General features: G+C 49.4%; 1 protein-coding gene across 2 annotated transcripts; it reads right to left on the reverse strand.

Moving 5' to 3' along the window:
- Nucleotides 1-68: 68 nt before the first annotated feature.
- SMPDL3B (sphingomyelin phosphodiesterase acid like 3B) lies at nt 69-26,998 on the reverse strand. 2 transcript variants are annotated; one of them, XM_003828081.6, is made up of 8 exons: nt 24,312-26,994; nt 13,807-14,020; nt 10,069-10,166; nt 5,868-6,011; nt 4,702-4,874; nt 3,352-3,532; nt 3,134-3,267; nt 69-745 (listed from the first exon to the last, which is right to left on the reverse strand). In XM_003828081.6, exons 1-8 carry the CDS (start codon nt 24,370-24,372, stop codon nt 383-385), a joined length of 1,368 nt encoding a protein of 455 aa, XP_003828129.1. In that variant the 5' UTR covers nt 24,373-26,994; the 3' UTR covers nt 69-382. The 2 variants fall into 2 exon arrangements, with proteins under 2 accessions (XP_003828129.1, XP_008951650.1); XM_008953402.4 differs by lacking the exon at nt 5,868-6,011 and having other exon boundaries at nt 24,312-26,998.
- Between the last annotated feature and the right edge of the window lie 357 nt (nt 26,999-27,355).

Raw genomic sequence — 27,355 nt, forward strand, 5'->3', positions numbered from 1 at the left:
TGCACTCTGGCCTGGGCGACAGAGCGAGACTCCGTCTCAAAAGAAAAGAAAAGGAACACAACACAGAATCAAACGCATGATGAGCTTTGTTTTGTGAGTAAAACATAATACGCAAAGGAAGTATGCTTGTAGGGGGGTCTTGGGTCGTCATTTCTTTTCTGTTTCTGGTTTGTTTTTGGAGAGAGTCTGGCTTTGTCGCCCAGGCTGGAGTGCAGTGGCGCGATCACGGATGGCTGCAGCTCCTGGGGCTTCGCTTCCTGATTCGGTTGTCCTATTTCAGTTCACTCCTCAGGCGCGGAGGAAATGGTGGAAGGCCCAGCTCTGGATGATCCTGGGCGCTGCCCCGGTTACCCGTTACCAGGAAGAAGGTGAGCCTGGCAGGTCACAGCACGAGCGTGCACAGGCCCAGCAGGGCCATCAGCAGCAGCGGGAGCTGGGGCACCGGCGTGGTGCCAGAGGCATACAGACAGGTGGTGTAAGCGTCAATGTCCACCTGGCGCATGGCACACACGTGCTGCATGCTGCAGGCCTCGTCGCAGACCCCAGCAGAGTAGCTGACTGAGTTATAGACGTAGTAGCGCTGCAGTGTGCTCTGGTCGCCAGCGATGCGGTCCAGCACTGTGTGCATGGAGTGGGCGCTGGCGTCCGGCACCCCATAGGCCTCGGTCAGCTGGTACTCGAGCTCCCAGCGCGGCGTCCCCTGAGCATTCGCCTGGCTCAGGTTCATGAAGTAGGTCACCATGTCCTGGAAAAAGGGTTTGGGGTAGACCGGCTGTGAGCAGTTGTCTGCTTCCATCCCCATCCTGCACCTTGCATTTGCCCCCAAGTTCTTTAGAGCAGTGACCATGACCACTAGTAGTTATTGAGCACTTAGCTGTGCACCCATTGTGCTTGGCAGACATCCTCTGAATCGAATGAGGTAACTGCGCTTATTACCTAGTTTTCACAAATGAGGAAACTGAGGCCTAAAGAGGTTAATTCACTTGGCCTAAAGAGGTATTCATACAGGTATTCAGTGGTAGCAGGATTGGACCCCAGGTTTACCCCAGGTCCCACCATGCTAGGGTACACATAGAAGACGCTCAGTAAATATTTACATAATGAATAGATAAAAGCAACATAAAAAGAGCAACACTAAGCATGAGAGAGATTATGAACTGTAGACTCCTAGGACCCAGGTGCATGTTCACGGCTAGACTCTGCAGGGTTCATCAGTCCAGCGGGTTCCAGGTACATTTATGAACCTGCTTCAGGCCACTGCAGACGGGGTAAGAGGAGCTGCCTGTATGCATGGCCACTCTGTGCCAGGAACATTCCATTATTTCATGTAGTCCTCCTCAAACCCTGCGAGGTTCTGTTACTCCCATTTTACAGATGAAGCAAGTGAGGCACAGAGGTCAAAAGATCAAAAAGCTTATGAGTGGTGGAGCCAGGATTCAAGCTCAGGGCTGACTCCCTCCCTGAGGAGAATGGAGGGCCTGTTAGGGGGTGATGGTGCAGCCTGCCATTCCCCTTGCTCAGACCCTTGGAGTGCCCATGTGGACAACAGGCCACTCTTTAAAACCCTCAGACCTCTTCTTAATCTACCTTTACTAGAATCAAGGACCTGGGTTAGCTCATGCAGTCGTTGGCTTTAAATGTCCTCTCTCCACTCCCAGATCACATCTCTATCCTCACCTCTTCAAGCTCCAACTTGCCCCTTCCCTGTCCACTTTCACTTGATGCCATTTAGCCCTCCCAAAGGGAACAGGTCCAAAACCAGACCTCTGACTGACCCTCCGAAGCCTGATCACCCTGCCACTTATCTCAGTAATCGGCAGCCACAGCCTACCGTTGCACAGGCCAAGAGCCTTGGAAGCCTCCTGGATTCGTCCCTTTTTCTCACAGCTCATATCCACTCTAGCAAATCCTGCATCCAGAATTCATCCGGGACCTGGCACTTTTCACCATCTCACTGCCTCCACCCTGGGCAAGCTACTATCCTGTCATCTGGGATTTGTCCTTCCCTCCAAACGGCCTCACTGCTCCCCCACCTGCCCCTACAGCCTGTTCCCTGCACAGCAGACATGATGATTCCATAAAATTATAAGTCACAGGATTTCATTCTTCTGCGCAAAACCCTCCAAATCCAGAGTCCTCATGGAGGCCTGCAAGATCGGACTTCCCCTCCCACTCTCCCCTTATGCCTCTTACTGTGGCCACATGGCCTCCGTGCTCTTCCCCTAACCTACCACGCACATTCCCACCCCGGGGCCTTTGACTTGCTGTTCCCTCCACCTCCCCGAGATACCCACTGGGCTCCCTCCCTCAATACACTCAGAACTCAAATGGCACCTTATGTGGACACTTCCCCTTCCCACCTGTCTAACACAGTACACACCTCCCATAGCTGTCACCCTGTCGCCTCACTGTTGTGATTTTCTCCTTAGCCCTTCTCTCAGTACTATAATTAATTCTACATATTTATTGTCCCTCTTCTGTAAGATGTCAGGTCCAGGAGAGAGGTGACTTTGTTTTTAAATTTACATATCTTCTGAGATTAGAACAGGGCCTGGCCAATGGCACAGACTTAATGCATTTTGTTGGATAAATAAAGGAATAATATTTTTCATCTCAACAACCACAAGCTCATCCTACGAGGTGAGGGACTGCCCAAAGAATTAGGGGCTGGAGCCTCGTCTGTATATGGAAAATGTGGACAATGGGCTTGAAGTCAGACTGTGGGAAGCCTTGAGTACTAGGTCAAGGAGACACAACTTTATCTTGAAGGCACTGGGGAGCCACTGAAGGTTTTTGAGCAGGACGGAGACAAGATGAAAGTGGTGCTATAGGAGATTAGTTTCTTCTCTCTTGTGTAGCGGATGGGCCATAGCAGGGCAGGGCCAGAGGCAGGGAGACCAGGTATGAGGCTGTGACAGTCATCCAGGGGAAAAGGTGACTTGGTGAGGCACTGCCCTGACTCGGTGGCAGGTGCCTCCAGGGTTCTGATCCTGAGCTGGAGAAGGGTGGAAGGAGCTCAACCTTCCTGAGGCTCAGTGGTCAGGGGAAGGTGGATAAGCTGAGAGTGAGGGAAGGTGGTGATGCATTTAAGCCCCTCCCACCCTCCTCCTCTGGCCTCCGCAGGACTCCTGACCTTCAGGCTCAGTGTGGCTCGGTCATATTCGAACACCCGGATGGCTGGATTGTTGGCCCCATTGACCACTCCAGGTAATGTGGTTTTCCATGGGGTGACTCCAGGTGTGATGAACATGGCGCTTATGGGGACACCTGTCAGGAGAGAGACAGCAGGACTGAGAGGGTCTGGGGAGAGAAGGAGGGAGGGAGCTGGCAGTTGCCCTCCAGGTTGAATACCTGCATCATCATAGAGCATCCGAAAGCTGTCGGTGTGGTGGTGCCCGAAGAACTGCCCTGCTATGACGCGATGATGCTTCCGGACCACCTTCAGGTATTTTTCATTGAAGCCCTCCCTGAACCATGCCTTGTTTTGCGTCTTCTCAAAGAACCCTGGGGGCACGTGGCCGACAATGTACACCTACAAGGGAGGGGTTCCCAGAAGAGGCTCACAGATGCCCTCTCCAGACCCTCATTTCTACTTCTCAAAACCTGCAAATTGCCCCAAAGACAGGTAGCCAGGCCCAAATGTATCTCCTCCCTGAAGGCCTCCCGGATTCCATGTCCCAGGCAGATTCAGGCTTTCTCCCTGTGCCCTGCAATGAATCTACCACATACCTTCCCACCTCTGTGCCTGCCACCTGGAGTACCCTTCTCCTTTTCACTTCTGTAAATCCTCCCCACACTTCAAAGAGCGCCTCCTCCATGAAGCTTTCCTAATCCTTCAAAGACTACTCTTCTCTTGGAGAGCTTGAACACTGCAACGAAACCATTCTTGCATGGTTGTGTGATATGCTACACGGTAATGTGCATTCGTTTCTTACATTCCTTGAGTCACTCAGCTGACAGCACCTGGGCACTTGGCCACCATGGCAAGAGTTAGAACAGGGGACAGAATTAAATGTATGAGTTTTGGAGTCAGACTGCAGCTTAGACACCAGCTGTGTATCACCTCTCTGAGCTGCTGTTTTCTCATCTGGAATAGCACATAGCTGGTGGGGTTTTGAGAATGATGGACTCGCTACTGAGCCGGGGTTTCCATAGTTCTGCTACCTGAGATCATCCGCATAATGTCCTAAACAACGTGCCCAATGTTGGCATGGTGCGTGCTCATGGGCACCAGCTGTGAGATCCTCTTGGGATGGGCTGGTCAGTGCAAGGACTTGGGCAAATGAGACACTGAGCCAGTCCTTGAGGAGCTGTCAGGCCAGCAGACTAGCTGGACACACTCAAGGGCAGGGCATCCCCTGGAGATCTGGCACACAGTACTGGCTGCAGCTGCGCATGTGGTGGGAGTGGAAAGAGCACTGGACTTGGAGTCTGGTCTTCTAGTCTGGGCTTCGTCACTTATTATGTGACTTGGGACCGTCACCACTCTTTATGAGCCTCAGGGTCCTCATCTGCAGTGGGCTCCGGATCCCAGCACACAGGGCTGTGGTGAGGATGGAGGAAGCCCTCTGCTGGTGCCGGGCTGATGAAGGACCCTCTGGGATATGGGCATCTTTGGGTGGGTGGGTGAGTTTGTGCCAAGCGGGAGACTTGTGCAGGAAATAACCCCAGATGAGAAAAGAAAGAAGCAGGGCCTCTTACCATGTCCCCAGCTTTGGATGCATTGGTCAGCACATCTTCCAGCCACTGGAACTGCTGGCCAGGGTCCGCCATGTCTGCTGTCAGCGCATTGCTGGTATAGTACAGATTGGTGTTGAGGACCACAATTCGCCCAGCCCCGCTGGGACCAGGCAGCTTCTCACAGTAGAAGGCACCTGTCACAGCCAGGGACAATATGAAGGAGGCCCCCACCTCTGGCCAGACAGGCTTCCGCCCCTTCCACCTCACTGTCCCACTTTCTTTTTCCGTTGCATCTTCCCCTCCCATCTTTCCCATGGGTGGAACATCAATCTGGAAGATCAGAGGCTCTGGAGCCAGGCGGCCTGGATTCAATTCCTGGCTCTGGAACTCATTCGCTGTGCAACTTGGGAAAGTAACTTCACCTCTCTATACCTCGGTTTCCTTATCTGCATAGTGAGACTAACAGTGATGTGTGTTTGCCCATCCAGATCCACTGTCGACCCTTCACTGCTCAGCTGTCTTTTCCAAGAGCTGATCTATGTGGACTAAATCAACAGGCTTCTGTGCCACAGGCTTCTGGTCGGCTTTAACCACTGGGGAGTCCCAACAGCAGGAGACCGAGGAAAGGGAAGAGTAGGGTCAAAGTCACCTTGGGCTGGCTGTGTTTCTGAACCAGTCATTCTCAACCAGGTGCTTCTGGCCCAAGAGAACACTGGGCAATGTCTGAGACATTTTTGGTTGTCACAACTGGGGGTGTTCCTGAGGGTATCACTCTAGTGAGTGTTTGCAACATTCTGCAACACACGTGGCGGTTGTCTGCGACAGAGTTATCCAGCCCATGGTGTCAGTGGTGGCAAGGTTCAAACCTGCTGGAAATGAAACCACTCCTTCCAAGGGTTGTTGTGAAGTGTCTAGGACCAGGCTGAGGGCAGTGCCTCGCACACAGTAAAGGCTCAATAAATATGAACTTAGGAGCATCATCAGTGTCGTGGGGTTTAGAGGAAGGGCTTTGGAGTTAATTCTGGAGTCTGCTCCCAAGACTGCCTTTTCTAAGCTGTATGACCCTGGCTTCCTTATCTGTAAATTGGGGATAAAATCAGTACTTATTCCAAGAGGTTGTTGTGAAGACGAAGATCAGACCCTGGCATACAGTAAGTGCTCTTGATAGGAGCAGGTGGTGTTGGTACCTTTTTTGAAGAGAGTGATGGACTCATTACTAAGCCAGGGTTTCCATAGTTCTGCTATCTGATTGTAGATGTTATTACTTCCAGCTGGGAACTGGTTTTTGGGGTGAAAATCATGATTTCCCAAAGCAGCATAGACTTTAGTATCTAGGAAGAAAGGGTGAAATATCAAAATATATATGCAAAAGCACTCGGGGGAGTTAATCATTTTCTGTTGGCCACTGGCCATCAGAGCTCAAGGGGAAGAGCGATAGCACAGATGAGGAAAAGACACAGATAGGAAACCCACATTTGATAGCATCTGACTGAACTTTGCTTAGACTTTGGAGGGAAGAGCAGTGGGTTCTTTCATCACAGTCCCTAAACCCATTCCCAGCAGAAAGTTTCCTAGTTAGAAGGAAAGCAGCAGATGATGAGAAGGGGAAAACTAGGTCTAAATGAGTCCGATCGTCATCAGCCACTTGGTAATTTAGTGTTCCCAATTCCTGTTGATTCCAGATCATCTTACTGTTAGGGAAAGGGTCTGCGTCACTCTGGGAGGCCTTAGGAGTTTCACTTATCCATGCACTCAGCAAGTATCTTATTAAGCACCAACTATGAGCCAATGCATAGAACTGGAAACCAGGCTTCCAGCCCCTGAGGTCCTGCAGTTCAATAGGGTTGACAGGTATTGAGTAGAGGTGTAAGGGATGTCACAGAAAGGGAATGGCCACGTGCTATGGGAGTAATAACAGAGGGTAGGAGTGGGTTTGGGGAGGCCTCCCTGAGGAAGGGGCCTGTGAATGAGGCCTGGAGGTGTAGGGGAACCCATTAGACTCATTTCCTCCACATGAACAGCCTCATTTCTGTTTTTATTTTATGCTCAGTGTCTGGCACCTAATCGGTGCTCAATAAATATTTGACAATCAACAAAAATAACTCTTGGACTCAGAACAGGGCTGTGCCCTTATATGAGCTTAGTCTATCACAGGGAGTGACCTGGAACAAATGAGGGAGGCTGGAGCCTCCCATTCCAGTTGGGAAATATCTCTAACACACCCTTTGCCCTGTACAGCCGACAAGACCTGGAAATGCTGAGAACTCTGCCAAAGTAGGAGGTTGTCAAAACGCATCACTGTAACTGCCTAGAAAAACCTCCCCTCTCTAAAGTAAATGCCAGCAGCCATTAAGAATCCATTTAAGAAAAAAAAAAAAAAAATCCCTATGAGAAGGGAGGGACTCACTCCTGTGTTTTCACTGCTTCTGTGTGCCCAGCTCCTTGCAAACATAAGCTCCATGAGGGTGCGACCTGGTGTCTTGTTCATTGCCATGTCTTCTACTCCTGGAATGCTGTCTCACCCATAGTGGATGCTCAATAACTATTTGTTGATTGACTAAATGAGTGAATGAATTACCTTATTTAATCCTCATAACAACCCTGTGGACAGGTACCATTATTTTCCTTTTTCACAGGGAGCAGACTGAGTCTTTATGAGATTACCCAGCTAAACCATACCAGAGCTAGAATTGGGCCCTGCATGACAGGGTCTTCCTTTGCCTCCCAGGCTGCAGTGCAGTGGCACGATCATAGCTCATTGTAACCTCAAATTCCTGGGCTCAAGTGATCCTCCTGTCTCAGCCTCCCAAGTAGCTAAGAGTATAGATACACAGCACCACACACAGCTAATTTTTTTTTTTATTTTTTGTAGAAGCAGCGTCTTGCTATGTTGCCCAGGCCAGTCTCAAACTCCTGACCTCAAGCGATCCTCCAGCCTTAGCTTCTCAAAGTGCTGGGTTTACAGGCATATGATCACTGCACCTGGCCCAGGGCCCTGGATTTGTTTGCCTTGCGTGCCTGTGTTGTCAACCACTTGGCTGTGCTGATGAGGTGAGGACCAGTGTTCACAGCTGACTGGTGGGTAAAGTTGAACACAGCAGGAAGAACACATGATGTGGAACCCTGAATCTCGAGTTTCAGTCCCTTCCTCTTCTTAGGCCACTTACTCGACTTCTCTGTACTTCAGTTTAGTTATCTATAAGATGGGAGTGTTCTGCTTGACTTTTGTTTTTAGAATTCTCAGCTAGATAATACCTTCATTTCATCTCTTCCAATTTGTTCTCATAGTACCATCTCTAAAAGTGAGGTGTGGCCATGGGAAAGCGCTGTGTCAGATTATAATTGGTAGCTGTTTTTTCTTAGTTATACATAATGATGCATCTTTCAGTCAATGGCATCTTGGATATTAGGAAATTCAATAAACATGCAAGTGTAGTAGAAACTACAAAATCTTATAATTTACATTTGTGTGTTAAATCATAGTCAATAGGCCAGGCATGGTGGCTCATGCCTGTAATCCCTACACTTTGGGAGGCTAAGAGAGAGAATTACTTGAGCCCAGGAGTTCAAGACCAGCCTAGGCAACACAGCAAGAACCCCATCTCTACAAAAATTGAAAACAGGCCAGGCGCAGTGGCTCACGCCTGTAATCCCAGCACTTTGGGAGGCCAAGGCGTGCGGATCACTTGAGGTCAGGACTTTGAGACCAGCCTGGCCAACATAGTGAAATGCCATCTCTACCAAAAATACTAAAATTAGCTGGCTATGGTGGTGGATGCCTAGAGTCCAGCTACTCAGGAGGCTGAGGCAAGAGAATCACTTGAACCCATGGGGGTGGAGGTTGCAGTGAGCCAAGATCGCACCACTGCACTTTAGCTTGGGCGACGGAGCAAGACTCAGCCTTAAAAAAATAAAAATAAATAAAAATAATTAGTAGGGCGTGGTGGCGTGTGCCTGTAATCCCAACTACTTAGGAGAGTGAGATGGAAGGATTGCTTGAGCCTGGGAGATGAAGGCAGCAGCGACCCTTGATCGTGCCACTGTACTCCAGCCTGGGTGACAGCAAGACCTTCTCTCAAAAAACAAAACAGTCAGTGAAGCATTTTCTTACTCATTATTTGACTTGTGTTCCAGAAGCCCCATGTGAAGCAAAGGAGAGGTACTCCCAGTTGGATCTGAGTTTGAGTCCCTCCCTCGGAACCAACTAGCTCGGAGCCACAGGTTCCTTTTCTATACATTGGGAATAAAGGTGCCTGCTGTTGGGGTCAGGGGAATGTCCTGGTTTGACCCCTGCTGGAAGACAAAGGAAACCAAGCAGCCTGACTTGGGTTGGCTGGGTTAGATAAGCTGGAAGCATCCAGGCATCTCTTTGCCTAGATTGACTTTGTTGAGGAAAGGAAGCAGCGGGAACAGACAGTAAGGGCAGTGCTCACACCAGGATTTGGGCCTCTTAAGTAAATGTGACCTTCACTAGTTTATTTAACCCTAAGGCTCACCTCCCTCATCAGTAAAATTGAGGTCACAGCACCTCCCCCAAGGCTTATGGTGACAGTGAAGGAGCTAAGGCTTGAAAATTCTTAGAGCCAGCCTGACCCTCTACACTTGATCTAGAGTGACTGCTGCTAGTGCCATTATTTATTTTTATTATTACTCCGTATCTGTGTCCTGGGACCCATGACGAAGATCTTTAGAGGGGGCAGAGGTACTGGAACCCAAAAAAGGTGGGGGTGGGGGCTATGGGCTGCTTTCTCAGGCGCCCAGTTGGCAGCCTGGCAGCCAGATTTAGCCTCCAGGATGTTGTTTTTGGTGCAGACTGCTTTAAAACATTTGCAAGGGCCATCAGATGGGGCACGCAGACCCTATTCACCCTATAGTGTCCCATAGGGCTGCTGCCTCACTCACCCCCAGTCCCTGCCTGCTCTGCCAGACTCTGAAGTCCTTGGAAGCAACAAGAAACAGCACCTTGGCTGGAAATTAGCATTTCCCAGAGGCCCTGGCAGCCAGGACAGTTTGAGGGTGATGGATGCCAACTCCAGAGCAGGACACAAGGGCTGTGTGTGAGACTCACCCAGGGACGACACCTGTGTGCAACTCTAGACACCTGGAGAAGGGCTCATGAGTCTGGAGATAGGCAGGAGCAGAAGGCAGTGAAAGGCTGGGCATTTCCTTTGATAGGATTCTGTGTGTATCCACCGGCCCATGGGCTTGCATGTTGCCTTCGGGCTTGTTAGGAAGGTGAGAAATGGTCACCATGAAGACCTGGCCAACAGCCATTGCTGTCCATGGATGAAGGTCAGCCAGGGCACTCGCTGCTGCTGTTGTCCCACTGTGCCAGGCAGTGCCTAGAGTTCCGAGAACACTGTGGAGGGACCGATGGCACAGTCTTACCTGGAAAGACCTCTCTGATGAGCTTGGTCAGGCGTTCCACGATTTCCAGTACAGCTGCCTCTCCCAGTTTCTCATCGGGCACATGAGGCGTGTCATCACTACAAAACACCACCAAGCCAATTTGGGGCAGGCAACTCAGGAAGCGGCAGAAGAAAAGGAAGGGACAGCTCTGCAGTGAGAGGAAAACCTATGGACCTGGGCCTCAGATGTCCCCTTGAGGGGGAATGGCCAGGCTAGAGTGGAGTCAGATGGGACAGAGCTGAGAACTAGGCTTTGCCATTTTCCTGCTGTGGGTCCCTTGATTGGCTGTTTAACCTCTCTGAGCCTCTATTAACTCATCTGTAATGTTGGGATAATACAGTTCTTACTCACAGAGTGTTTGTTAGGTATCCATCAAGGAGGAAAATTATATACATAATATAGTACAGTAAGAGTAGCTGCTAGGTTGTAATGAATATTATTATTTAGAGAGGAAAGCTCTGGAGTTCCAGTCCCATCTGCAAACCCCGAGGGAGCTCAGGGTTGAGAAGCCATCTCTGAATTCTGTTCCTTTCCAGAAGAGTTCAAAGGAGTTTGAAGCTGGCTTCAAGTGTAGGGTTCAGATCTTTTCCAGGGCAGATACTGATTCTGCCCTGGGACCATTGTGCCCTTCATGCCATGAATCAAAATTCTTGGGTCCACCTTAGAAATGCTTGGCAAGGGGAGGAGAATGGTGGCAGGTGGAGTGTAGGGATGGGGAGACGTCTGGACAGTCAAAATCCTGGGGCCTCTGCTGCCCAGGTATTCCCCCAGGGAAACTAATTAGCATAATAGTATTAATACTTTTGCTAGAAGCTCACACCGGCTGACTTTCTGCCAGGCACTTTCTGTGTGTTGTTGCCACAGCCACTAATTTTTTCCCCATTATAACACTGCAATGTAAATTCTATTATTAGTTTAGGCCCGTTTGACAGATAAAGAAACCAAGACACAGAAAAGTTAAGAATTTTGCCTATCCTAAATCAAGCACCAGAGACACGGGGGAAAAAATTGTGCCTAAGTGTACACCACTAGAAAGTGGTGGGGCCAAGATTTGAGCCCAGTCAGCCTGGCCCCAGAGTCTGTGCTCACAGCCACTGCATCCTATAGTGTCTCTGATACCCACATTAGGGCAGCAAGAGGGGCTGTTTTGCCCTGAAAACTGCCTGGGGACAGGCCGGAAACCCAAAGACACACGGACAAAATTTCATATTTTTAATTTCTAGGTTAGAGAATCTAATTCTGTCTGATAAAAAACACACCTAGGCTGGGGGCGGTGACTCACGCCTGTAATCCCAGCACTTGGGGAGGCCGAGGCAGGCGGATCATAAGGTCAGGAGTTCGAGACCGGCCAGGCCAATATGGTGAAACCCTGTCTCTACTAAAAATACAAAAATTAGCCAGGCGTGGTAGGGGGCACCAGTGAGCCAAGATCGCACCACTGCACTCCAGCCTGGGCGACAGAGCAAGACTCCATCTTAAAAAAAAAAAAAAAAAAACACCTAATTTCTTTTTTTTTTTTTTTTTTTTTTTGAGATAGAGTCTCGCTCTGTCACCCAGGCTGGAGTGCAGTGGCGCAATTTCGGCTCACTGCAACCTCCGTCTCCCAGGTTCAAGCAATTCTCCTGCCTCAGCCTCCTGAGTAGTAAAACATACCTAATTTCTAATGGCCATCCTCAAAGGGACTGCAGCTCTCTTAGAAGTCAAATTTCATTATAATTGAAGAATTGTAAAGGGTCCTAGAGATCTTCTCATCTGATGCTGTGTACCTCTTCAAGGTCTCAGAGATTTCCCAGTAAAAAAAGGTGCAACTGTGGCCGGGCGCGGTGGCTCACGCCTGCAATCCCAGCACTTTGGGAGGCTGAGGCGGGCAGATCACCTGAGGTCGGGAGTTTGAGACCACTCTCACCAACATGGAGAAACCCTGTCTCTAATAAAAATACAAAATTAGCCGGGCGTGGTAGCACATGCCTGTAATCCCAGCTACTCGGGAGGCTGAGGCAGGAGAATCGCTTGAACCCAGGAGGCGGAGATTGTGGTGAGCCAAGATCACGCCATTGCACTCCAGCCTGGGCAAAAAGAGTGAAACTCCATCTCAAAAAAAAAAAAAAAAAAATGTGCATCTGTTAAAGGATCATGAATTTCCCGAGGGATCCCATCTGTCAGAATGCTACACATGCTCGTCCTTCTCGGAGAAATCAGAAGCTCCCCCAGCGAGGCCCGTCGAGGGAGCAGGCCCAAGGTCATGGACCAAAGCTCACTCTCTTCTTAGATTGATTCCTGAGCCCAAGGAAGCCAGAGCTGTCCAGGCCCCTCCTGAGACAATGTCACATGTCTTCTTATGTGTCCAGCCTGGCAGGTTCATCTGAGGGTCCTTCTTGGTCACACCCACAAACCACATCACAGCTAGGGGCATCATGGGTTTCACCCTGCCTTATAGAAGTGTCCACTGAGGCTGGTAGAGGGAGCGCAAAGTCAGAATTCCTTCCAGCCTTCCTCGAGAGCTCCCCTGCTCCACCACCTCCTGCAGGATGTCCTTCCCCTAATCCTGCCAGATGGGATCATGTGCCCTGTGAAGTTCCCACATCCCCCCAGGTGACTCTCTCTCCTTGCTTGGATGTAAGGGTAGGGTCAATGGGTTTGTCTGCATTGCCCACAAGACCGTGAGCTCCTTGGAGCCAAGTGTGGGTGTCCATCATCTCAGATCCCTAGCATCTACCCCATAACTGAGCACGACTTGTTGCCCTGCCAAGTCAGGGAGCAAGCGAGGAGATGGGGGTATCTTTTTTTCTTTTTCTTTCTTTTTTTTTTTTGAGACAGAGTCTTGCTGTGTCACTCAGGCTGGGAGTGTAGTGGTGTGATCTTGGCTCACTGCAACCTCTACCTCCCAAATGCAAGCGATTCTCCTGCCTCAGCCTCCCGAGTAGCTGGAACCACAGGCGTGCACTACCACGCCAGGCTAATTTTTGTATTTTTAGTAGAGACGGGGTTTCACCATGTTGGCCAGGATGGTCTCAAACTCCTGACCTCAGGTGATCCACTGCCTCGGCCTCCCAAAGTGCTGGAATTACAAGCATGAGCCACCATACCCAGCCGGAATGGGGGAATCTTGAATGATAAGGAGGCAAGTTCCCAGGAAAGTTGAAGGAATTAGAGCAGCAACATTGGACAGGAAGCAGAAACTGGGTCTCTGCGGCTGAGTGGGATCGGCCCTCAAGCTGTCACTCTGTAGAGCAGAGCTCTGACTGTTGAGAAAATCCAGGACCACTGGGCAGCCCAGGGGTGGCCAGCAGCCGGCCAGGACACTAGGACCCCAGGCTGGGCCACCTTCAGCCCTCATAACTTCTTCCCTCCCTGCACTTGGACCTCTCAGACTTAGAGTCCCTAAGCCCCAGGGGAAATGACTCCAGTGTCCACCCATAGCTTAAAACCTGGACACTCTCCAGGTGCCCAGGCATGCCAGGACCACGTCCAAAGCCTGATTGAGAGCTGCGTTCTGCCACAGCCAGGAGACATGGAGGTCGAGGACACAGACTGTGGAATCAGTTGGACTCAGGAATCCCCAGGCAAGTTACAAAACTCCTTTGAGCTTTAGGTTCCTCAGCCTCACGTGAGACTGATGTGAGGATTAAGGGAGATAATGTGGGCAAAGGGCCAGACTGGTATGTAGCACATAGCAGATGCCTGGCAAAGGGTAGCTGCCACCTCGACTGTACTCACCCAGTCCAGAGAATGAAGTCTGGCTCTGGCTCAATCTCCTTCATGGCATAGATGGAGGAGTTGATGAGGGCCCAGGGAGAATCACAGAGGTAGTCACCCCAGGGGCCTGCGTCGGGCACTGGCTGGGATCCAGCTGATGGGCACACCTGGAAGGGGTCTTTGGATACCTTGTAGTCAGGGTCAAGGTGCTGGTCAGCGATGTGCCAGAACTTCCCTGCAGGGGAAAAAACATCCTCCTTCAAAGCTGGTCTCTCTCTCAGCCTGGAAGCAAGGAAGTCCAGGGGAGCCCTGGGCTGGGGCAGGGGCATTACACAGGCAAATGGAAGTCTTCTCTGAGCACCCCGGGTTCAGAGAAAAGGCCCACAGGCCTGGCTCTGCCCAGGGACACATTGAGCAGAGCACAGAACAGGCTCAGCTCCATCCCTGAGTGCTGACCTTTGGCAAGGCCCTGTCCTCCTCCCCACATTGGATGGGCAGCCACAACATTAGAGCTCAGGCATTCTAATGAGGGGGCTTGTTTTAAAGCAAAGGCGGGAGAGGGTATGGGTTAAGTGCTCAGGCTCTGAGCCACTTAGGAGCTGTGTGACCTGGGCTATGTCACTTTTCTAAGCCCATTAACTAGAGCCAGATCCTCTCATGCTGCAGGGAAATATAACTACATATGAAAATCTGACCTGTCCTGGAATTTCTTACAAAATTAAAAAAAAAAAAAAAAAGAAAAAAGTCTGACCTGGATGGAAAAGGCTTACACACCAAATGAGCTGGAAAACCTTGCTAAGCAATACCAGCAAAGCCCGGGTGCAGTGGTTCATGCCTGTAATCCCAGTACTTTGGGAGGCCAAGGTAAGAGGATTCTTTGAGGCCAGGAGTTCAAGACCAGCCTGGGCTACATAAGGGGACCTCATCTCTACACAAAATTTAGAAAATTCGTCAGGTGTGGGGTCATGTACCTGTGGTCCCAGCTACTCAGGAGGCTAAGGTGAGAGGATCGCCTGAGCCCAGGAGGTGGAGGCTGCAGTGAGCCGTGATCATGCCACTGCACTGCAGCCTGGGTGACAGAGCAAGACTCTGTCTCCAAAACAAAACAAAACAAAAACAGCAAAAACCTGGGGACTACATGTGGAAGTGAGTATAAGAGTACTAGACCAGGGAAAAAGGAACGCCACTTCAGATCGGGCTGACCTCCTCTGGTAGGTATATTTGCTGGTGATTCTGGATCCAGGGTGTGGCTCAAGCAGCTGGGAGTGGTCCTGCTTGCTGAGGTGATTGACCGAAACCTAGACTCGGTTTCCGACCAAAGGAGGCTGAAGTGGCAAAAAAACTTCACAGTGTAATAAAGAGAAAGGAATCCAAAGAAACAGGTGAGATGGAGTAGACTTCTCATGCGAACCCAACACAGGGCCTGGCATAGTAGTTTCTTCTTCTTCTTTTTTTTTTTTTTTTAAGACAGAGTTTCGCTCTGTTGCCCAAGCTGGAGTGCAATGGTGCAATCTCGGCTCACTGCAACCTCTGCCTCCTGGGTTCAAGTGATTCTCTGGCCTCAGCCTCCCAAGCAGCTGGGATTACAGTCATGCGCCACCACACCCAGCTAATTTTTTTTTTTTTTTTTGTATTTGTATTTTTAGTAGAAATGGGGTTTCGCCATGTTAGCCAGGCTGGTCTCAAACTCCTTGACCTCAGGTGATCCGCCCGCCTCAGCTTCCCAAAGTGCTGGCATTACAGGCGTGAGCCACCGCACCTGGCCAGCACAAGTTGTTTCAATGAGTGCTTACTGAAGGAGGGTTGAGCAGATCTGGCCTCTGTTCATCCTGTTTCTCGATAAAACAAGAATGACGCCCAGGATTTCCTCACCCTCTGCTATTGCAATCACTTCCTCCCCCATTTCTTGTGTCACCTAGAGCCACAAGTCAACATCACTTGCCCCAGGAAGCTGTGTCTGGGCGTGGGAGACTGGACTTCTTTTGATCTCAGGGTTGGATAGCCAGGGCCCCACCCAGGCCACAGGACATTCAGTGGACAGCCTGCAGATAAAGGCTAGCCCCTGACCCTCACTCCTTGACTTTCCCTCCCAGATGCTCTTGAGCTTTTCCCCACCTCTCCTGATCTAAACAGTCTCAGGAAAGGGTGTGAAACACATTCATACTAAAGTGTAAATGGCTGATTAAGCAAATCATTATCCCTCCCACATGCATTGTTACAGTGTTCTCCGCAGAGCCCTGGGAACATTATCCCACTTTACAGATAAGGAAACTAAGGTCTGGAGGTCAACATGCCTAAGATCACATGGTAAATGATGGGGATCTCTGGGCTCCAATCCCTCCCAGGAAGATGTGATTGTGAAAGGGGTTAAAAGCCAGTGCCTTTCTATTTTAGATGGGTCTTTTTGTTGACAGCATATTCCCACATTTTTATTTTTTATCCAAACTGAGCCTTTGTTTATAATTGGGAAAATTTAACCTTTCCACACATATTGTGATCACTAATATATTCCTGCCAGGCATGGTGGCACAGTGGCTCACACCTGTAATCTCAGCACTTTGGGAGGTTAAGGCAGGAAGATTGCTTGAGGCCAGGAGTTCAAGACTAGCAGGGGCAACAAAGCAAGACTTCGTCTCTACAGAAAATAAAATTCAGCCAGGCACAGTGGCTCACGCCTGTAATCCCAGCAATTTGGGAGGCCAAGGTGGGCAGATCACTTGAGGTCAGGAGTTCGAGATCAGCCTGGCCAATATGGTGAAACCCCATCTCTACTAAAAATACAAAAAGTAAGGCCAGGCACGGTGGCTCATGCCTGTAATCCCAGCACTTTGGGAGGCCAAGGCAGGTGGATCACGAGGTCAAGAAATCAAGACCATCCTGGCCAACATGGTGAAATCCCATCTCTACTAAAAACACAAAAATTAGCTGGGCGTGGTGGCACGTGCCTGTAGTCCCAGCTACTCAGGAGGCTGAGGCAGAAGAACTGCTTGAACCCAGGAGGCGGAGGTTGCAGTGAGCCGAGATTGTGCCACTGCACTCCAGCCTGGCGACAGTGCGAGACTCCGTCTCAAAAAAAAAAAAAAAAACCACAACAACAAAAAACAAAAAATAGCCAGGCATGGTGGTACACTCTTTTAATCCCAGCTACAGCTACTTGGGAAGCTGAGGCAGGAGAATCGCTTGAACCCAGGAGGTGGAGGTTGCAGTGAGCCGAGATTGCACCACTGCACTCCTGCCTGTGCGACACAGCAAGACTCTGTCTCAAAAAAATTAAAAAGAATACAGTGACAAAACCCCAAGCCAGAGTAAAGGAATGAACTGCCTCATACCAGTTAGTTGGTGGGCAGAGTTGCTGGGCATCCCAAGTCCCTAAGCTGAGACCGTGAGTGGCTCTCACCTGCTTCCAAGCCCAGAGCCAGGCTGGCCAGGATGGATGTGGGGGGAGGCCCTTTGCCTTTCTCTTGGGCACAAGGTCCTTGCGCTTCCTCTGCAGACAGAGAAAGAGGCTATTCCCCTGCCTCAAGCTGGCTCTTTCTCAGTTAACTACAAACACTGAGCAGTTTGGCCCCTTTGACGTCAGCCCTCAAAGTATTCAGGAACATTTCTCTACTCCAGAAACTCCTCATCTCACGTGTCAGTTGTCATTTTCCAGCCAGTGTGTAGGACTGAAACCACTTTCCAGCCTCTCTGGCACATACTACTGAAGGGTGTGTGTACATGCATGTGTGTTTATGTGTGTGTGTGTCTGTGTGTGTGCATGTGTGTGTGCTGACTCCAGGAGAGGCCAGGCTAGTGGACAGAATGGTGGAGAGAGCCAGAGGTCCAGGCGGGCAGCTCCACCTCCTTGGGGTCCAGGTGGGCAGCTCCAACTCCTTGGGGTCCAGCCTCCTCATTGTGGGGGTACAGATCCCAGCGACCTTGTCAGCTCAGCCCAACCCACCACCCTCAGCCAAGCTGCTTCTCCTCACAGGGCCTCTTCCCTGACTACGCCATGGCCTCGCCCAATCTTCCCACATCATCATGCGGCTGCCTCCTCCTCATTCAGGCCTCTGCCCCAAGGTCACCTCCTCAGAAGACTCCCCTGACCACCTCATCTCAAGTGCCACCTCTCCTGCCTGTCTGGTCACTATTTATTCCCCAGCTTCCTTTTTCTCAGAGCACTATCACATGTGAACTTACCTTGTTGGCTTGCTTATTGTCCATCTTCCCTGTTTACAATGTCAGTTCCATGAGAGCACCAAGCCCGTCTTGTTTACCTCTATGTCCTCAGTGCCTATAAGGGTGCCTGGGACGTGGAAGACGTGCAAATGCACATTCAATGAATGAACAAGGCTGTGAGGAGGCCAGTTAGAATTGTAGGCACTCAGACAGTGTTGTGTAGGTGCCCGGGCTTTCATACACTGGTCTTATTTCATCCTGGCAGCCAGTCTGTGAGATAGGGATTCTTATGCCCACTGCATAGATAAGCAAACTAAGGCTCAAACCCAGACCTCTCTGACCCCAAAGCTGAGACACAATGTTGTCATACCTGTTGACTTGGAACCCCCTGCCGCCCAGAAGGTGGCTGTAATAATAAATACATGTTTTCCACAAGAATATGGGATCCATCAGCTTCCAGGCCCTACATCAAAATAATTAAGCTCTAATTAGCATGTCAGGACCATGGATGGGGAGGTGGGAGATCTGGTTTCTAATCCAGGCTCTTCCATGTGTTTGCCTAGGGGCTTTGGGCAAGCCGCCAGGCCTCACTGAGCTAGAGGATGTTGACATCTGGCCTGCCTCTCAGTGAGCATCAAATAAGATAGTGAAGGAGAAGGGGCTCATAGAGGACAATCCCAACGCACCATACCGTTACCTGCAATTACCCCTTGGGCCAGGAGTGAGACTGGGGAGGTGTGGGGGCCTGGGTACTTTAATGCTTTACCCTTTAGACCAGAACTTCTCAAATGTTACTGTTCAGGTGCTTCACTGGGGATCCTGTTAAAGTTAAGAGGCTTTCTACATTCGCACTGCTTGGACCTTTTACAGTAAGACAGTATTCATCTATAACTTTGAGTTTTATAGAAAGGTACACCAATCTCAGCTATCATTATTATTCATTTATTACTGAGAAGATAAGTAAATTTGGTATTGAGTACAGTGAGTAGCTGAGGCCACAGACCTGGGAGGGAGTCCTGCTGCACCACCCCATAGCTGTGTGAACAGCGGAACCTTCCCCTGGGCCCGTTTCCTCCTCTGTAAAATCAAGATAACAGCGCCCCCTACCCCTTGGGGCCCTCGTGAGAATTAAAATGAGAAATGTGAGATGATGAACAGAACATCATAAATGGGAAGCAGTGGTTACTCCACATTTGGTTCCTGGGGGGTTCTACAAGGCCCCCTCTCACCATGAGAGACAGGACAAGGTGGGGAGTGGCCACGTTCTACCCAGCCAGCCCCAGCGTGTCCTTGGCTACTGTCCACAGGTAAAGTGCAGGGATAGGGCAGGCAGGACATCTGAAGGGAAACAAGATGAAGATAGAGCCTGTCTGCCCCAGATGACCATCTCTAAGAGGAGGACTGGTGGGCACAGTGCGTCCCTGGGCAGGTAAAAAGTGTCCTGGCCCGCCTCCTCCTTCACCAAAGGGGATCACCAGGCCTTTATGCTCACTAGGGACAACAGACATAGGGCCCAAGGCCTCATAGCTCTGCAAGGCCCACAGAAATATCTGAGACTTGGAAAAAAATGCATTGACTCTAAAAGTGCAGGAAAGACAAAAATTACAAATATCAAGTAAGTCATCAAAATCAACAATTCATTTCAAAAGCAATATTAAAAATTTCATGGGCCACATGCATTGGCTCACACCGGTAATCCCAGTGCTTTGGGAGGCCAAAGTGGGAGGATCACTTGAGGCCAGGAGTTCAAAACCGTGCCTCTACAAAAACAAACAAACAAACAAACAAACAAAAACAAACAAACAAACAAAAAACCCAGGCTGGAGTGCAGCATCGTGATCCTGGCTCACTGCAGCCTCAACCTCCTGGGCTCAACTGATTCTCCCACCTTAGTCCCCCAAGCAGCTGGGACTACAGGCATGTGCCACCAGGCCTGGCAAATTTTCTTGTATTTTTTTGTAGAGATGGGGTTTGCCATGTTGCCCAGGCTGGTCTCAAACTCCTGAGCTCAAGTGATCTGCCTGCCTCAGCCTCCCAAAGTGCTAGGATTACAGGTATGAGCCGCCACACTAGGAATGCAGGTATATGCCACCACACCCAGCTACTTTTTAAAAAGAAATGTAATTTCTCCGTACTCGGGAGGCTGAGGCAGGAGGATCCCTTAAGTCCAGGAGTTTGAGGTTACCTTGAGCTATGATTGCAGCACTGCACTCCAGCCTGAGCAACAGATAGAGACCCTGTCTCCAAAAAAGAAAAATAAGATAAAAAAATTAAAATCATACATGATATGGGATCTTTTTAGTATGATTTGTGATAGGGGTCGGGAGAACTCCCATAGTCATAGTCATTTATAAAACCTAAGTTCTTAAAATGGCTAGAAGGTGAGTTCCCTTATGGTTGGAGACAGGGGGGCAGGAAGGCATCTGCCATACATTTAGCACCTACTGAATGCCAGACACTGTGCCACACACTCTATCCATGCAGCCTCACGACAACATTATGAAATGCATCCTAAGATGTACTCATTTTACAGATGAGGAAACTGAGCGAGTGAGCGGCAGACCGGGGATGCCGAGCACGTCAGAATGGAAATGATCACAGTGCACTATATTCTGCCACCACCTACCAGCATGGCCTTGGAGATATATACAGGTTTTCCGTGACTTACAATGGGGCTACGTCCCCCAAAATTGAAAATATCATAAGTCAAAAATGCATTCAACACACCCAACCTACCAAAGGGCATCGTAGCTTAGCCCAGTCTACCTTAAAGGAGCTCAGAACACTTACATTAGCCTACAGTTGGGCAAAATCATCTGATGCAGACCTATTTTATAATTAAGTGTTGAATGTCTCTTGCAATGTATGAAATACTGAATTGAAAGTGAAACACAGAATGGTTATATGGCTCCTCAAAGTGTGGTTTCTAATGAATGCCTAAGGCTTTCACCCCATCATACAGCTTAGTGGAACCTTCGTAAGTCAGGGACCATCTGTGTGTATGCCTCCTTAAACTTTTACAACATTTTACAATGTACCTGGCATGATCTCACTTAAGGCCATCACATTTAATCTCTCCTCTGCTAACATCCCTATTTTATAAACAGTAAAATAAAGGTTGCAGGTCACACAGGTATTCAAAGGCAGGATCACAGGTAGGACCTAAGTTTTCTGGCTTCAGGCAGTAAGTTATTTCTGCAAGGACATGCATGAAACCTGCAATCAGGGACATCTTATTTTGAATCCTGGCTCTTCCATACAGGCAGTGGCAACTTAAGCAAGGGATTTTCAGAGCTGAGCCTTAGTTTCCTCATCTATAAAATGAGGATTAGAATGCACCCAGCAGAGGGATGCTTGTGACGCAGAGCAGGTGAGCCCCAAAGTGGAGCTTAGTCCATGAGGGTTCTTGGCTTTGCCCAGGAAAAAATTCAAGGGCAAGCTTGAGGTTGAAGCAAACAGCTTTGTTGAACAGGTGATGTACAGCTCCATGACTGCTCCTGCAGAGCAGGGCTACCCCATAGGCAGAGAGTAGCAGCTCAGGGCAGTTTTGCAGTCACATTTATACCCACTTTTAATTGCCTGGAGATTAAGGGGCATTTATGCAGAAATTTCTAGGGAAGGGGTAGTAACTTTTAAATCATTGCGTTACTGCCATAGAAGGGGCAGTAACTCCTGGGTGTTGCCATTGCAAAGGTAAATTGACATGCCACACTGCTGGGTGTGTTTGAAAACTGCTTTTGCCCAGGCCGTATTTTAGCTAGTCCTCAATCTGGTCTGGTGTCAAAGCCCTGCCTCTGGAGTCCAGTCCCACCTCCTGCCTCAGTTGTGCAGGTGAAAGAGTTCTCTTATACAGAGCACCTGGCTGTGGGGTGAGCAAGGCAGCCTTAGGACTCATTCCCTGGGCCACACTGCCCCTCAGCCTCCGTTTCCTCAAGTATAAGATGAAAGTACTGAACAGAGGTTCCCTGAAGGCCCTCCCAGTCTGACTCCTGTGATTCAGTGGCTTTTGTCTGTTATTGCTTATAACCCACACCACACAATGATCTCAGTCTCTATTTCAGTCCTTTGCTATTAAGGCTAGCATTAGCCCCAAAACACAATTGTAATTCATCCTGTGTAAACAGAGGCCCTCCAAAACCCATGGAGTTCATTTGTTAAAACCTACATTTACGGACCACCTACAGTGAATACCCTCTGCTCACAACAGCTCCAGAGGTAGGTGTTACTATTCCTGCCCTGGTCCTGCTCCCTCAGCCCTGGGCTGGCCTTCCAGGGAGTGTTTTCCTACCAAGCTAACCCACAGGGGAAGAACCTGTCTGCTTCTCTGCAGTTAGAAGCTGAGGAAGGAGTGAAATGTTACACAGGACATGTGTGGGAGGAGAAGGAGCCAGCAAGTTGGCATCCACCCAAGCTCCTGGCTAAGGAAAGTGGAGGCAGAAATCCCACAGTTTAATGCAAAGCAGGGATGATGCTGTCTGATCCCCTGTCTCAGAATCCACCTGTGCTTCAGGAAGACACCTGGAGTTGGAAAAACCTTACAGGTGCTGCGGAATTCCTTTTTTTTGTTGTTTGTTTGTTTGTTTGTTTGTTTTTTGAGACGGAGCCTCGCTCTGTCGCCCAGGCTGGAGTGCAGTGGTGCGATCTCGGCTCACTGCAAGCTCCATCTCCCAGGTTTACCCCATTCTCCTGCTTCAGCCTCCCAAGTAGCTGGGACGACAGGTGCTCACCACCACGCCTGGCTAATTTTTTGTATTTTTAGTAGAGTATTTTTAGTTTCACCGTATTAGCCAGGATGGTCTCAATCTCCTGACCTCGTGATCCGCCCGCCTCGGCCTCCCAAAGTGCTGGGATTACAGGCGTGAGCCATCGCATCCGGCCCGGAATTCCTTTTAAATTTACTTTAAAAGGAATACATTCCAGCAAGTTTGGAGAAAAGAGAAAAAAATAGTACCTCTAAACCCCACCATCCCAAGAGGACATGAAGCATAGTACAGCCAGGCACAGGCTTTGTCCTGCCATTTCCCAGCTGGGAGATCTTCAGCAAATGCAATGTCCCCTCTGAGACTCATTTGCCTCATCTGCAAAATGGGTATAATGATATTAGCACCTACTTCAGAGGGGCTATAAAGAGAATTTTTTTCTTTCATTTTCTTTTTTTTTTGAGATGGTCTCATTCCCATCACCCAGGCTGGGGTGCAGTGGCACAATCACAGCTCACTGCAGCCTCAACCTCCCAGGCTCAGGTAATTCTCCCAGCTGAGTCTCCCAAGTAGCTGGCACTACAGGCACCCACTACCACACCCAGCTAATTTTTGGTATTTTTAGTAGAGTCAGGGTTTTGCTATGTTGCCCAGGCTGGTCTCAAACTCCTGGACTCAAGCAATCCACCCTCCTCAGCCTCCCAAAGTGCTGGGATTACAGATGTGAGCCACTGCGTCTGGCCTCAAGAGTCCTTTTAAACATACAGAAGTCAGAATAGATTACACCTGTGCCTAGACCCCTCCAATGACATCCCATTTCACCCTGAGCAAAAGCCTGCGTCCTTCCTATCTACAGGCACGTGGAAAGAAAAATGTCTGAGTCCTCAAGAGAGTCTTCGAGGCTATCCATGATTTGGCACCTGCCCCACCCCACCATCTGCCAACCTCACCCCCACTTGTCCTGCCCACCCTGCTTCAGCCACGCGGGTTTCCTTGCTGTTCCTCATGCACATCACCTGTGTGTCCACCTCAGACCCCGTGCACTGTCCTCTCTTCCTGTAATGTTCTGGACACCCATGTGGCTCCCCCACTCACTGCCTCAAGGCTCCACTTGAGTGTCACCTGATTTGACAGCTCTTCTCTGGCCATCTTATAAGTACCCCCTCCCCACACCCCGCCTTCCCTGTTCTACTTTATTTTCCCCATAACACTTATCATCTCCTCCAATGCTGCGTACTTTACTTGTTCGTGTGGTTTGTTTTTTTCTCCCCAGATGAAGGAATTCTTCATTGAGACGGGGACTTTCTTTTCTTCTCTGATATATCCCTGGCTCCTAGAATAACGTATGGTACAGGAAAGGACCTCATTTGTTGAATGAGTCCACAAATCTTTCCTGCCACCTCCTACCTCTACTAATTAGCTAGCTCTCACGTACCCAGACCTCTTCGCGATGTCGGTGTCCCTCCCTGGCCAGCTGGCGCCTCCACTTAAAATCTTCAGCCTCAAACAGCACTCGCTAAGGCCCACTAGCTCTCCCCACCTGCCTCCCTGCCTAGCTCCTGCCTTGCTATCTTTAGAAGCACCTTCAAGCTGGCTGCGAGCAGCTTCCCGCAGCCCCAGAGTTCACAGTACAAAACAAAGGCATAGCAGACATTCCCAGTGCTGTACCTGGTTCAGCCCTGGCACCTCCCCAATTAGCCAGGAAAATCAGCCAGGCGAGCAGCCTCATCCTCGGGGCTCAATTCCCCAGAGCCGTGGAATTCTCCAGGCGCTGTTGTTGTTCTCACCACAGGCTTCCTAAGTAGTTTTCTGTGGCCACGTGCCTGAGCAGAACTCCCTGTCCTGTTACAGGTGTTCCAAGTCCTCCAAGGCGTCTGCATCCTCTGGCTCTTCCTCCTTTGCCCAGCAGGGTGTGATCTGGGCTGGCCCGAGGAGGCAGGCATACCGGACCCTTAAGTGGAAGCCACACCTCTCCTGCCAGTGCAGCCCCTGCCCCCGAGAGGGAGGGGCAAACCACAGAATTGCCGGTCAGCACATCAGGTGTATTGGCAAGCCCCGGAAAGAGGGATCTAATTCAGACTGAGGAATGTGAGAGGGCTTCTAGGAGGGGGTGACACGTTTAATCCTTTCTTAACATTGTATTATGGAAACAGTCAAACAGAAACAGGAGAGAGAATGGTGTAATGAACCCCCAAGTACCTTCCTCCAGCTTCAGCAATTATGAACTTATGGCCACTCTTATTTCATCTATACTCCCATTTGATTATTTTATGTATTTAAACAACTTTTTTTTTTTTTTTGAGACGGAGTCTCGTTCTGTCACCCAGGCTGGAGTGCAGTGGCACAATCTCAGCTCACTGCAAGCTCTGCCTCCCGGATTCACACCATTCTCCTGCCTCAGCCTCCCGAGTAGCTGGGACTACAGGCGCCCGCCACCACGCCCGGCTATTTTTTTGTATTTTTAGTAGAGATGGGGTTTCACTGTGTTAGCCAGGATGGTCTCGATCTCCTGACCTTGTGATCCACCCGTCTCGGCCTCCCAGAGTGCTGGGATTACAGGCGTGAGCCACCGCGCCTGGCCCTATTTAAACAACTTTTAAAGTTTTTTTATTATTTTAACTTTTATTTATTTATGTATTTTTTTAGAGAAGTGTCTCAGGCCAGGTGCAGTGGCTCATGTCTGTAATCCCAGCACTTTGGTAGGCTAAGGCAGGAGGATCGCTTGAGCCCAGGAGTTTGAGGCCATCCTGAGCAACATAGTGAAACACCATCTCTACAAAAAATAAAAAAATTAGCTGGGCATGGTAATACATGTCTATAGTCCAGCTACTTGGGAGGCTGAGGCAGGAGGATCCCTTGAGCCTGGGAGGTAGAAGTTGCAGTAAGCCAAGATTGCATCATTGCATTCCAGCCTGGGTGATAGAGTAAGACTCTGTCTCAAAAAAAAAAAAAAAAAAAAAAGAAGGGGGTTGTCTCACTCTGCCACCCAGGCTAGAGTGCAGTGGCAAGATAATAGCTCACTGCAGCCTCGACCTCCTGGACTCAAGCTATCTTCCTATCTTCCTGCTTCAACCTCTGGAATAGCTGGAACTATAGGCACTCGCCACCTCACCTGGCTTTTTTTTTTTTTTTTTTTTTTTTAGAAACAGCATCTCACTACATTACTCAGGCTGGTCCCAAACTCCTGGCTTCAAGTGATCCTCCCACCTCAGCCTCTCAAAGCACTGGGCTGACAGGTGTGAGCTACCATACCTGTCCCCCACTGTATGATGTTAAATTCCAGTGATCATATCATCTTGAACATAAACAGTATTTATCTCTAAAAGATAAGGATTCTCTTTTTCTTTCTTTCTTTTTTTTTTTTTTTTGAGATGGAGTTTCACTCTTGTTGCCCAGGCTGGAGTGCAATGGCAGGATCTTGGCTCACCGCAAAATCGGCCTCCCAGATTCAAGCGATTATCCTGTCTCTGCCTCCCGAGTAGCTGGTATTACAGGCATGCACCACCACACCTGGCTAATTTTGTATTTTTAGTAGAGATGGGGTTTCTCCATATTGGTCAGGCTGGTCTCAAACTCCCAACCTCAGGTGATCTGCCCACCTTGGCCTCCCAAAGTGCTGGGATTACAGGCGTAAGCCACTGCACCCGGCTAGGACTCTCTTTTTCTAACACATTATCAGATCTGAAAAAAAAATAGTAATTCCACCAGGCGTGGTGGCTCACACCTGTAATCCCAGCTACTTGGGAGGCTGAGGCAGGAGAATCACTTGAACCCAGGAGGCGGAGCTTGCAGTGAGCCGAGATAGTGCCACTGCACTCCAGCCTGGGCGACAGAGCGAGACTCCACCTCAAAAAAAAAAAAAAAAAGAAAAAGAAAAACAGTAATTCCTTACTTCCACAGGCAGATATGTGGTCAGTTTCCCTGATGTCACCAAATTTCCCTGATGTCTCTTTTTTTTTTTTACAGCGGGTTCTTTCAAATCAGGGTCCAAACAAGGTCCACACATTGCATTTGGTAGATGTGTCTCTTAAGTCTCCCTTAATTTGTAGCTCTCCTGCCCTCCCCCCATTTTTTCCTTGTTCTTTGTCCTATGAATTTCCCACATTCTGGAGGATTTGGCTGATTCCTTTCTGGTGGTGTCATTTAACATATTCCTCTGTCCCCCATATTTCCTGTAAACTGATAGTTACAGCCAAGGGTTTGATGACATTCAGGTTTGAAGACTTCTCAGGTGGTCTTGGGTCTTTCCTGTTGTTTTGCATGGCAAGGCACGTAAGATATGGTTGTCCCACCAGCTTAACCTTAATTTACAAGTAGGAGTTAGCAGGAAAAGGAGAAAGTTGGGGAGGAGGGTATCCCAGGCAGAAGGAGCTGAATCATCCCAGAGAGCTGAGTTGGGTGATATTGGGCTTGGGGTGCTAAGCCTGGGGAAGCAGGCAGGAGCCAGGTTGTGCTCAGCTGTTTGAGCTGAGAGCTGTGGGGAGCTATGGCAGAGACACAACCTAATTTGCATTTTAGAAAGATGCACTGGCTCTGTGGAAGATGGATTTTTGGGGAAACCAGCAAGCAAGGAGGCTAAGGCAGGGAAGTTGTCATAGTCCATTCTGTGCTATTATAACAGAATACCTGAGACTGAGTATTTAATAAAGAGCAGAAGTGTATTGGCTCACAGTTCTGCAGGCTGGAAAGTGTAAGATCAAGGCACTAGCAGG

The sequence above is a fragment of the Pan paniscus genome, chromosome 1, assembly GCF_029289425.2.
Source record: "Pan paniscus chromosome 1, NHGRI_mPanPan1-v2.0_pri, whole genome shotgun sequence".
Classification (NCBI taxonomy): domain Eukaryota; kingdom Metazoa; phylum Chordata; class Mammalia; order Primates; family Hominidae; genus Pan; species Pan paniscus.